The sequence below is a fragment of the Anoplopoma fimbria genome, chromosome 9 (genome assembly GCF_027596085.1).
Source record: "Anoplopoma fimbria isolate UVic2021 breed Golden Eagle Sablefish chromosome 9, Afim_UVic_2022, whole genome shotgun sequence".
Classification (NCBI taxonomy): Eukaryota; Metazoa; Chordata; class Actinopteri; order Perciformes; family Anoplopomatidae; genus Anoplopoma; species Anoplopoma fimbria.
In genome coordinates, this window is record NC_072457.1 from 12,377,117 (window position 1) to 12,390,042 (window position 12,926).

Genomic DNA, 12,926 nt, shown 5'->3' on the forward strand with positions numbered 1-12,926 from the left:
TTTATTTGGCTGTGGAGATCAATTTTAACGCTAAGGTTGGCAGTATACATTGTACTGTCAGACATTATGCTATACTGTTGTATCATAGTAGGAAATGTCTGGAGTGGAATAAAGTTTAATCAATCTGAAACTTCAGGGAACAAAAAAAAAAAGAAAAAAAGAGTGGACTGATGTTAGCAAGACTATAAAGATAGGCTAAAAAATGTGTTCGACAGGCAAACCAGAGTCAAATCCTCATTGTCACTTGTGTTTGGCTGTTTTTGGAGACCCCCCCCAAAAAAAAAAGTTATTTCAATAACATTCAACATAGCTTGATTGTGATAAAAGTCTCTTATCTGTAAAGAGGAAAGGAGATGATAAAGTTGCCTGAGCTTTTTCCGCTTCCAAAGGAGAGAAAACAGAAAAAAAGTTTTGGAAATATTGAATATGCAGATTTTTGCGTCATGTTTTTAAGTTATTAAATTCACCGGATTTGTCAAAAACTAGACATGCGCATGAATCATTTGATTTTCAAATGAAAGTTGCACAAATACAAATATTGGGCAGAAACTGACTCTGATGTATTCATTTTATCTGTATATATAATATACTGATGTTTTAAGTCCAATTTGCTGCTGAATTAAAAAGGTTTGCATTTGAATTGTAATTGATTTTTAAATCATTCAAAATTAAAGAACAGTAATAAATCAAAGAAAAAAACCCAGTAATAAATCAAAGATACAGCATGAATGATCAAGTTTTAGATCATAATCTACTCAGGTGTCTCAACAGATTTAGACTGTGACTCAAGTTCACGGATACATTCCCTGAGTTATATCTTTGCCAGACAAAGTTTGTTTTCAGGTAGTTTATCAAAAAGAAAATCAAAAAGATGAGCCTTGTTGGCAATCAGCAAACAGGAAATGATGCTGCCAATAAAGTATTTGATAAGAATACAACAGTCATTTAAAAAATATGTTGCTGATGTCTGTGGTTTTGAAATAAAGAACACATTTCATCATATGGACCTCTAAAGTACACCATGTAATGGTGATCTCATCTCAGGTTAGCTTGAGTCACACGTGAGCATGCCTCTGCAGCGCACCTCATTCTTTAATATCTGATTCACTCCAATATCTGCAATACCACAGCTGTTTCCATTCAGTGACATCACAGCCTCACTCACCTGCTTGCATCGAGTTTTGGCAGTGAAAGACGGTTTGTACAGCCAATAATCCCTGAATCCACATCAAAAGAAACGCTCAGGTAAACTGCATTTTACTAGCTCGCTTGTTTAAATCTGTTATACATATATATTGAATCATTTGTGCATACTTTGATGATTGTAGACACAGAGAATGTAATCTAGCAGACAAACACACAAACGTCTGGCATCCAGGAGTACAACTACAGCAAACATCGTCTGGGTTTGACGAGCTGGAAACCAAATCAATTCCTTTATTGGCTTACGGTAAGAGGGTCCAGCCTCAAGACAGGCTCAATGGAGGTTGTATTGCAAACAACACATAAATGATCAAATCACAGACTGGAAGAGCACCAAATACAGTTAAACCTTGGGTAGAAGTACATGTACTTCCCATCAGTTGATTTGTTTGCTAAATGAAACTAGAACTACAATTACCATTTATTAAATAAATCCTGTAGTTTACTGATCATTTCATAGATGGGTAACTGTATGTAAAGAAAGGACTGCAATTGGAGGAAAGAAATGTTTCCCTTTATGTTCATTTGACAGAACAGAAAAAACAAAAAGAAGTCTTAACTGAATGTGACGTTGACCTATTAAGAAATAGCAGACCACTTAAAATAAAAAGGAACCCCCCCAACATCATATGAGGTAATTATAACATGGGTCATGTCACATCGTAGCATGAGGCAAGACTGTGTCTCAGGTCGTAGCCTCCAGAGGGTTCTGTTATCTAGTATTAATTACCACTAAGCCAAGCTGCTCTGCAGACAGCCAGTGGCCGCTGCAGAAAAAGCCTCTGACACAATTAAAAATATTCAGCATCAAAGAGAAGAAGGCAGAGGAGAAAAAAATGTGCAACAGCACAAAACTAGGTTTGATGTTCTAAAATTAGCTCAAGACGTGCTAATCAAGGATTTGATATGGTAAAGAGATGCATTTTATTGCAGAATTTACTATTTCTAATAAATATTAAATGACAAATAGGGTGAGGGTTGATCAATTATTCAGCAATGGCTTGTTCCTCAGAGTGGACCAAAGAAGTCACAGGGATCCTGATCACTTAAATTAATACAGTCAGTGAGCCTCACCAGCCAAGGTCATCCATGATAACCATAGTAACTGTAGCCAAGGTGAGTTTCACTTTCTGTGACTCAAGGGGATTAGCAGGCCTTTATATAGGCACAGCCTCTCTCTATAAACAATACACAGACGGCGTTCTGCAGCAGTGCACGCCGTGCCATCAGGCTGAGGGAGGCCATCGCTAATGAGATCTAATACATTAGCTAACTGCATTAACGTGTTGTGATACTCGACACACAGAATGTGCAGCACGCTGATGTGCTCATGCCAAAGTCTGTTGTCTGTGACATCTCATACTGAGGAGTATAAAGTCATAATAATAATACTTTGAGAAGTGTACAATCACAACATCCAAAATCTTGGCTAGAAACTCAGAAAGAGTCGCTAAGAGCTCAGTCAGGCTGTAGCTTAATGCTGCAGCATGCTAGCACAATCACAAAGACAATGCTAACATGCTGCTGTTGAGCAGGTACAGTGTTTACTATCTTAGATTAGCGTGTTAGCATGCTAACATTTGTAAATATGCACTTAAGTCAGAGTAAGGTTGATCAGAATGTTATCAGTTGCAGATTTGGTCAATAATCCAAAATAATGGAGAAATTAAATAATTTTGCCCTGATGGAGGTGCAAGATTACAAATAAAAGGATTACAGAAGTTATTTCAAATCATCTTTAGGGGAAAAGAAATGTCTTAACCAAATTTGGAAATGTATTCAACAGCATTAAGCATTAACAACATTTCACTAAAAACTAACACCACTATTGACCGATAGTAGGATTTTAATAATTGGATCAGGACAACTTTTTAACTGAGCATCCAAGTTGAAATAATAATTACCTTAATAAATTAATATGGATCATTTGAAGTTGGCATCAAATGAAAAGTTGGCAGGTCACCAAACACATAAGCGTTCACCCTCTGGGGATCATGAATGTCTTTGCAACATTGCTTCAAAGACCATTCAATGGTTGCTGAGATATTTCAGTCTGCACCAGTGGTGGATTCAAAATTCCTATCCCTATTTTACAATAGACCTAAAACATGAGCTGCTTTAACCTGCACATAATATTAGGGATCTAGTCCATTTACTGCAGGTTGAAGCCTTCCTTATGTTTCTCTTGTTGAGTCTAATAAACAAATGTACACAGAAGACTTGTCAGGGAGCAAACATACATTTGCTCTGACAGCATTTTTCATGAGGTACAACCATTAGGGCTACTTTAGGGCTGTGGAATCAATACTCTGTGTGCACACACACACACACACACACGCACACACACACACACACACACACACACACACACACGCACACACGCACGCACACACACACACACATCTACTTTTCTTTATGAATAATTAATCAAACTCCGCTGACCCATCTGCTTCAGGATTAAGACCCTCTGACTACAGAAAACAACAACAGGAGCACACACACTGAAACAGTGCTGCTTAAATAAATACATCCGCTAGCTGCTGATGTACGTCATTACCAGAAGAGCAAAAAATCTATTTGAACCTTGATGGAATAAAAGCTGTAGGTCGGTGGGTCCCGACCTTGGACCAAGGTGATTTACAAGTAAAGAAGGATAACAAATCTCTACCACTCAAAATAACAATAAAAAACAAATAGCCGGTGATTTTTTGAAAAACACAGTAGATGTAAAAAATGTATATTATATTCCAGAATCACTGAAACATTTTATACCAACACTAATCCAAATAAAGATGGTTGCCGAATTTGACATAAATGTTCTTACTCCATTTATACAAGATAAAAATGTAAAGTTTTATCATGAGTAATATGTCTCTGTATGGATGTAACTTGGTAATATTTAAAATTTCCATACAAATGTGTTTCTATACATTTCTTTCTTGGGTAATATAAAACAAGCAAGGACCATTTCAGCCACCAGGATAGGAAACAGTCCCAACTTGAGAACTGCGTTAAATATCTTGGGCTTTTCAAAGATTGGCATGTATTTTTTTGGTTGAAAACCTTCGCTCAGGAAGCTAAGACCTAAGTGGCAACAGAACATTTCCTAACCAGCGGTGTCAGATTATTGACAGTTTGATTGACTCTGCCTCTTAATGGAGCTCTGAGATTTCCTCTTTCCTTTGGCCTTCACAGAGTCTCCTCCCTGCAGCCTGAAAAAAATTGCACAAAAGCACTGTGAGCACGACATTGCACAAATCCACAGACTCTCTCTCCCTTTCTGATTTTTTTAAATAATCCCCTCCATGTTTGCCCCACGTGGGAGCAGTTAATCCCCAAACAGTCGGACAGCTGTCATGTCAGAAACATGCGGGACAACCTGCCACGACTGATCGGAGTGACAGTGATGTATCAGTAAAGAGAGGACTGGAAATACAAACAGGTCTTTTTTTTACAAACTGTTTCAAAAGTGATTTAGCTTTGTTGTGTTAATGACCAGGACCGGCAGTGACAAATAACAGCAGTTTAGTTATAGGGGTCAGCTGGTGGTCTTTCTGTTCGTGACAATAGCATTGAGAGATTCTGTGGTCACGTGCACACTCTCCGCTTACATAAGAGCATTTTTGGAAACCATAAACCATTGTCAGGACAAGTACAGTAATCATCCTCAGCATCCACCAGCAGATTGTCTCCTAAAGCCTGAGCACTCAAATATGGCAGTTTGGTTTCAATCAGTTTGGTTGCTGCCTTGAGTGCATCAAGTGAATATGAAAATCCATCAACAAAAATCATCACTGTAATTTCAGAATGTTAGAACAAAGATGAAGAATTAGCACCGATTGATGAAGAGTGTTAATGATGATACAGATCAGACTTATATCTTGATGCAAAATAAAAAAAAGACATGAATCAGACAAAACCGAGCTTCTTATTCCATTTTCTTATTTTTATAGATGACTAATCACGACAATACTTGCCAGAATAATCAATAATATCTGTATTTGCAGCCATAAAGAATAATTCAAGCTGCCACTAGTAGAATGACCATTAGATTATTAGGTAAAGGAAGCTTATGTTAGGATGGTTCATGCATAAATGATTGATTGATTTTATGTCACTTTTCTACTGTTGCACTACATTACCAGTGTTTACCATCATTGCGTAATTTTCCTAGAGTGGTCAACCTTCAGCAAAGTTACATAATGCGAGTTAAATTACTCAACTGCACTTCAAAGAACACAATGAAAACATAACTCATATTCTAAGGTAATGGGTTTTTGAAGACAAAATCATAAATTCAACAGGTTGTTTCTAGATATTATTATTTGTTTAAGACTCCTGACAGAGGGAGTATGAATCTGTCTCAACAGGTTCCCTGACAGTTTGAGAACAAACGGGCACAAACAACATGAAGTCACCTCGGCCCTGCTGGGCGGAGAGGCAAGCCTTCACTTGGTTCAGCGAGGAGCGGACCACATGGGGGGTGGTGGTGATGGTGGTGGAGGAGTCAGAAGCCCCCTGGGGGCTTTGTTCTGGAGGTATAGTCATGTATGAGGCATTTAGTGACAACATCAGGTTCTGCACCACCTCCAGGCTCAAAGTGTGGTTTGACTCTGATAGTGAAGCAACAGAGGACATGTGAGGTGATCTCATTCACCTTCAGGCTGTTTTTAACTTGTTACTAAATCAGTGATATAATCCAGTATAAAAGGCAAATGGGAACACATTTATTGATTTAGTTGCTGCAAGAAGACACAAGTCCACACTTTTATTTTGCTAATAGAGAAAGATAATCAATTAGTTGGTTCCAGCTGCTCAAATTTTCTTCTTTTTTTATGTTGTCTTTATTTAATATCTGTGGGTAAGCTGGACAAAACAACTCATTTGAAGACAATGATGAGTGGCAGACCTCTAAAATGATCATAAAGCAACAGATTAATTACTATCTTTTGTCATATTTAGCATTCTGTACACACCTACCGAACACACACAACAGTTGGTTACATAATCGCTTAAAAGTACCACCCTTTAAAGGGTTTCTTCACCTCAGTGTGGAGTAACACCTGATGACCCATCAAATGCCACAAACTCAACACATTCTGCAGCTCAAACACTGCTGAGCTGCAGCTCAAACACTGCTGAGCTGCAGCTCAATTGGGCCTCTTCTCATCAGTCAGATGCCCAAGGCGATCCCTTTAAATATCTTATTTTGTCTGACCAACTGTTTCAAAGTTCATTCTTGACCTTGACAAAACAATCTAACCTCAAGATCCATTGAGTAGCTGTTCGAGAGCTTTCTATCATTTCACATGATCCTCATCAGCATGCAGTCTATGCCCAGAAGTCAAGGAAATGTGGATGTTAAAATGTTCATTTCTACTGAGTACTTTAAAAATGTATCATCCATGTTGGTTTAACAGTCCCAAATCCCCCAAATCCCATATATCAATAAAAAATGATGTGATGTAATGATAAAGCTCCAGATCAGCTGTTTATTTGACCCAACGATATTAAGTGTCCGATCAAAAGGTGACAGGAAATATTTCCATTCGAGAACCTTGAACCAATTAATTTGTTAAAAAATGTTTTATCATAAAATGTCAAACAAAATTCTTGCAACTGATTACCTGTATCATTTTCCGCCCATCAACTAATCATCTAATCTGCTATCTGTTTCAGCTCTAGTAGCTACAACATGTCCTGCATATTTTGTCTCATGTTACCATGAGATTAAAAACTATACACTTGCATGCAATTTTAAGAATAAATATCAACAGGCGTCTGAGGTAATTAATGCACACTGTTCAAAAACATACCTTCTGTTATTTGGAGATCACTTTATTGCACAACAGCAGCCTGGCAGAGACAAACAGGCCAATAAGGACCTCAGGCTCAAGGGCATATTTGTTTAAAAGCACGCCTTCGATTCACAGCAGTAATTACAGGTAGGACTTTGACACTTGTAACCGTTTGTGTACCACCTCAGAAAACAGAACCCAACTCTAGTTGCTGTCGTTACATCACAAGATAAACAGTAAATAACTTTGCAGAAAAGGAAAAGAGCCTCTGCTGCTGAGCTTCTGAATAACCACATAGCAAACAGCACAACTCACATGTTGGACAAAAGTGGGAGAATCTCAGGTATGTGTTAACAGTCTGGATGATAACATGCCAGAGATAAAAGGCGCTTTATGGCACAAAATGAAAGCGCACAACAGATTTCCCAAGAGACGAAGTAGATTTAAATAGAAATAAGGTAAAGTGTCCTTAAATGCCAGAATCTCCTCATTAAAAACCTGTACAAGGCCGTGAAGATGTGTTGTTCTGCTTGTGAGGTTTAATTCTGTCTGCTGGAGGTTTCTGTTTCCCACAAGTGAAGATGTGATGCAAACTCATTAGTCTAATGCTCATTTTGGCAGCAGTATGCCTTTAGGTAGCTGACAAACCTACTTAGACAGATCTAGAGCTGGCATGACACCTCTTTACTCCACAAGCCGTGACTCACACTGTCTCACTCAAACTCAACATATTTCTGACTGAAACGACACTCACAAGGTTTGTGAATGAAAAGCTGGTGATCTCACATCAACACACGCAGGTTGCTTAGCGATACTGGTGCGCTGTCTTGTTAGGAGACTACATATTTGCATCACAACACAAGCCAACATCCCCTACATTTTTGTACAAGTAATCTTCCCAAACATGTCTGCACAAGCCAAAGTGTAACTGACCTAAATGTTAATGAGCCAGGGCAGAGAAGTGGGCAGTATATTATTAAAGAGTGAATAAAAATGCTAAATATGTGGCTTAGACATGACCTGTGATCTTTAAGGGAATGGTTAAACTTCTTGCCAAAGGTTGGAGGAGGGGTTGATACTACTGAGGTATCAAAAATCTCAGAAAGAAAACATATAAGTGTATTTCCCAAAATGTTGAGCTCGCTCACTCACAGAACAAGTACAGAACTTTCTGATACGTCCTGAGCCAAATGTAGAAGCTGACTTTACTGTATCTGTGGTCACAGTTATGCAAAACATAAATGGAAAGAGAATAAAGTTTGTTGCACATGAACTTGTCAGGCTACTCAAATAACAGTTAATTTATAGTATTCCATATTTTAGTGGGTCTGGAGCCCGATGGGCCTCAGGTTGTTGGTGAAAACATAAATATCACAAAAAGAATATTGTTCAATATCAACATATACCATAATATGGAAAATAAGAAATAACATTCATATTGAATTATTGGTCAGATCAGCGTTAAACTACTCAAGCCCAAACAAGTGGCAGGTTCTGGAGCTGCCTCTTTTGGAAGTGATGCCATGCTAGAAGAGCCAGTTGGCACTAAATCCTAAATTTCTCCAACTGTTTCCACATGTGGTGACCATTAGACTCGGGTCATTAACCTCAGAGCTCTCAAACTGCTTTTTCTTTTGTCTTAAGTTTGTTTACGTCCGTCCATACAAAAGTGAGCAAAAACAATGGATCCAAACCATCTGGTGGACTGGTGGACGGACCGGGAACAACCACCCACAGAGCCAAAATAATAGATTTCACTTATACTGATGATGTGTTGCAGACATGGAGATGACCTTCACTAAATGTGTACAAACAGAATATTCAAGATATTTTTTGAAGAAACTGTTTGTTGATGGGATATATGAATTTTAAATCTTTTAGGTTATTCAGATCATTTGTTCTGTCAAATACGCAATGATGTATGTTTGAGAAACTTGATATAAAGAATTCATCAATTATTGAGTATTCTTGGGGATAACTTAACTTTCAGTCGAATAATCATTAATCATTATATAGTTCCTGTGAATGACAGACATTTTATGATCTACCCCTAAAAAGAATTTGAATCTTCGCTTTCTAAATTTGAAACTTCAATGACCCTTAAAGCTAAAATGATTAGTCAATAAATCTGTCAATCAATCAACCAAATCATTTAAAATTGATCAACATTTGCTGATTTAGCATCTAAAACATGAGGATTAAATGCTTTTCCTTAACAAATAAGATGTCAAGTGATTCTGTTTTGATTTTTGGACTGTTGGTGGGATAAACCAAGAAATGTTAAGATTCGTCTTTGGAAATTATTGTGGTCATTTTAAGTATATCAGGAAAATATCAGCAGATTAATCATTAAATAAAAGAAAATAATTTGCATCCCCAGTTTGTTTTGTCCAACTTATTATCAAAAACCCAAAATAGAGAAAATCCTATAACATTCAAATAGTTGTAACTAACTAAAACTTATTTTAATAATAAATCAATTAATCAACTATTAGTATTATTTGTGATTAATTTTCATTTAAATCAAGTTATCAACTAATCAACTCTAAGTTGACTCATCTTTTCAGTGCTACATATGAGTTAGTTTGTAGATTCAGCAGTTTCCAGTTAAATGCTGTACATTTTTACAGATCAATGTGAACTATCTCTAAAAAAAATAATCAGTCTTCCTCAAAACAAAATAAAGAATCAGCTGGTATCATTTATAGTTGAAATAATGAATTGATAAATAAATGTCACTGAACTAAAATAAAACAACAGCATGTAACAGTTTCAGTCATTTCCAACTTCTCAAATGTACCAAGCATTTGGTACTTTTGGCTCTATAAGTTAGGACACTGAACATATTTGGGTTTTGGACTCTAGTTCATATACAACAAGAAATTTGCAGATTAAACTTTAAGGTTCTGAGCATTTTTGTCCAGTTTTCTGGCGTTTTGTAGGCACATCAAATAATCTTTATCTATAGCTCATCTGTGAGTGAAATCAGTAGAAACAGCTGTGAACTTCTCTAACAGATCATACAACAACATCACAGTATGCTGTTCAGTATATTGTTATTTTCACAGGGAGAGTCTGTTTTCGGATTTTAAAAAAAAAAAGTAACAAAACAACCAGCTAAAAACACCCACACACACACACACACACACACATGAAGCCGGGAGTTGTGAGGCAGTGAAGCCGCATGGCAGAGCTGCAGGAGTAAAGCCGACAACAGTGCAGCGCTGCAGAGACAACACGTCTGCAACATGACAAGCGAGCACCGACGCGCTGCAGGAGTTCACACTGAAGTAGACTCACCTTCGAGACGGTCATATGGTGCGATAGGCGTCGGCAGGTGCTGTTAGTTTCCCCTGGAGAGGTCTGGGTGAAGTGCAGCGGTGGAGGTGGTGGAGCAGCAGCCGGGCGGAGGAGACGAGTCGTGTTAAAGCACCGGTGGTTGTTGCATGGTGGTCAGTGGAAAGTCATGATGCCTGACTCGACCTTGAGAGTCAACCCCCCCCCAAAAAAAAACCAGACAGCAGAAATATAGCTGAGTGAATTGGCTCAAATCCAGAGCATGTGCGCCTCCTGAACACACCGCACAGTCACCATGAAAAAAAGAAAAGAAAACAAGAGCAGGAGGAGGAGGATGAGGAGAGACGAGAGCACAGGATGCGACGAGAGAGGAGGAAGAGGAGGGAGGGAGGGGCGAGGCAATCCGGGTTGATTACAAGCAGGACTGTAGGCGTCATTATCATTAAAGGGTGATAACAATATTTTCATTCATAAAACTATCACATCGACTTATTGTTTTAATATTAAATTGTGTATCTTAAGCAGTTTCAGTATATTGTTTTTGTCATTCTAAACTGAACCACCTTTATAATAACCTTATATAGAGTTTCTACAAGGTTACTCATGAGGGTTTAAAGGTGTAGTTTGCCTCAGGGCCTTGACGCAGGTGTCACTGGTGAAGCCTTAGTGGATGAAATACACAACATTCACTCTGACTGCCCTTAATATAACAATATATATATATTAGTCATATCAAATTAGGTTTTTTTTAGGTATCTTTTACCCTTTTTAACACATTTGATTTAATCCATCTTGCATTCCTTATATCATGTCTCTGCCTTGTTTACATTGTTATTTCTCTTATTGTTTCTGTCTTTACCATGTAATGTGCCGTTAAGTACCTTCTAAAGCGCTCTACAAATAAAATGCATTATAATTATTATTATTATATAATATTTTGAAGAGCACACATTTTGTCATTTTGTGAGTGGTGTTTGGTGCACATCTGTTTTTGAGGGCGTTTGTCGCCTCCCAGTGTTGATACACCGCCATCACAAGAGGATTCATGACAGCAGGAGGCCACCAGGAGGAAGACTCACTTCCTTATTATATCAAAAAGAAAAGAAGGCAGTAATCTGACAGTATTGATATGTTGGTTTGTGGCAAACAAGAGTTTTTAATGTCCATTACAGGAAACAGGTGCGTTTCACTGAATATGAGTTGAAAAATACATTTGATGATCCTTTTGGATATTTTTACTTACAACTAATTTAACAATTATAAATATAATCAAGTATAAATAATTGAATGATAATAACTGCTGACTTGTCTTCATCAGGCTTCATGTGATCACATTAACACTAATAAACAATGTGAATGTGCCTTTAGCAGGTCAAACATGTTAATATTATTTTAAATGTTTTGTCATCATTCATGAGACTCATTACTTAAATTGCACTGTATGAAAAACATGAACTATTGTTTGCTGTAGATAAATTAATTGTAAATGCTTTATTTGCTCGGTTCATATGTGAGACGGTGTCCAAATATAGCAAGGAGTGAAGATTCAGCAGTTTGCCTCCTGATCTGGGCAGAGCCGTGTGGAAACACAACAGACAATATTTTTTTATCTACATTAGAAATCTTCAGACTGCTTCCATCGCTTGAAGGCGTAGTTCACCCAGAAGTGTGAACTACGTAACCAGTCTCCTCGTCCCCCAGAGGCTCCGTGGTCGAGTAGTTGAACTGTTCTGACAAGTTGTCTGAACAAACACAAACATCTTCTAAAGACAGTCGTGGGTATGTAAAAATGTTCAGGGAATATAAATTCTAAAAACTCCCAAAAGGCACAGCACAACAGTAACATTTTCTGCAGAGCATGCACTGCCTCAAATTCACTCAGGCAAAAACAGAATTTAAAAGTTAAACTCAATAAAATCCAGCATATAGTATTGCTCTGCAGCGTCCTGATGGGCATAAACTAAATTAGCTTTCTTATGACAAATGGAGCCAGAAACTTTGATTAGTATAAACTTATGTATTTAAATTATTGCTCCATTTGGGCTCAATTTATGTTCAGTTGACTTTGTTTGAAAGAGGGTTAATCCAACAATTCCTGTTGAAGATTCACTGTTAGGTCTTTCAGTTTGTCCAAAACTTCATATTTTTCAGAGACTGTAAGGTGCTATCTGTTTTTCAGCAATAGAAGAACGACTGGACTCAGAATAAATATTCTCAGGAACTAGAAGAGTTCTGAAGAAATATCTGCATAGGAAAGTGTGTGATATTGTTACTAAGAAAATAAATATGCAAGTTTTTTTTCTCAGTTCTTCCTTTTCTACGAAAGTCCCTTTGCATTTATGATGACCGCTCTCATTTCTATCTTCGTGTTTATGAGGCGTGGAAATGAGAAATTGGGGAGAATTTCTTCTGGTTTACAGTGTCAATGTTGTCCAGTGAAGCAGTTTAGAGAAACATTTAAATTGTAGGTTGATCCGTCTTTTTGTCATCCTATAATTATCATGTTTATTATCTGATCATTAGTCACAAAAGGGCTGCGTATGAAATCTGTTCTTTTTCAGAACAAAGCAAATTTTGACTGAATCAGCGAGCATCAGAAGCCTTCAGTGGCTTAGTGGCAAGACGACC

The 12,926-nt window shown here is 37.5% G+C and overlaps 1 protein-coding gene across 2 annotated transcripts in view; it reads right to left on the minus strand.

Annotated features, from left to right (window-relative positions):
* The window catches only part of coro2aa (coronin 2Aa), a 35,039-nt gene extending 24,365 nt beyond the window's left edge, over positions 1-10,674 (minus strand). Inside the window, exon 1 of one of the 2 annotated variants that reach the window (XM_054605159.1) lies at positions 10,302-10,674. Coding sequence is in view for 1 of the 2 variants with exons in the window: in XM_054605160.1 (XP_054461135.1) it covers positions 10,302-10,316 (15 nt within the window). In the remaining variant the exon portion in view is untranslated. The remainder of the gene's footprint in view (positions 1-10,301) is intronic. The other variant, XM_054605160.1, reaches the window with a different exon arrangement.
* Between the last annotated feature and the right edge of the window lie 2,252 nt (positions 10,675-12,926).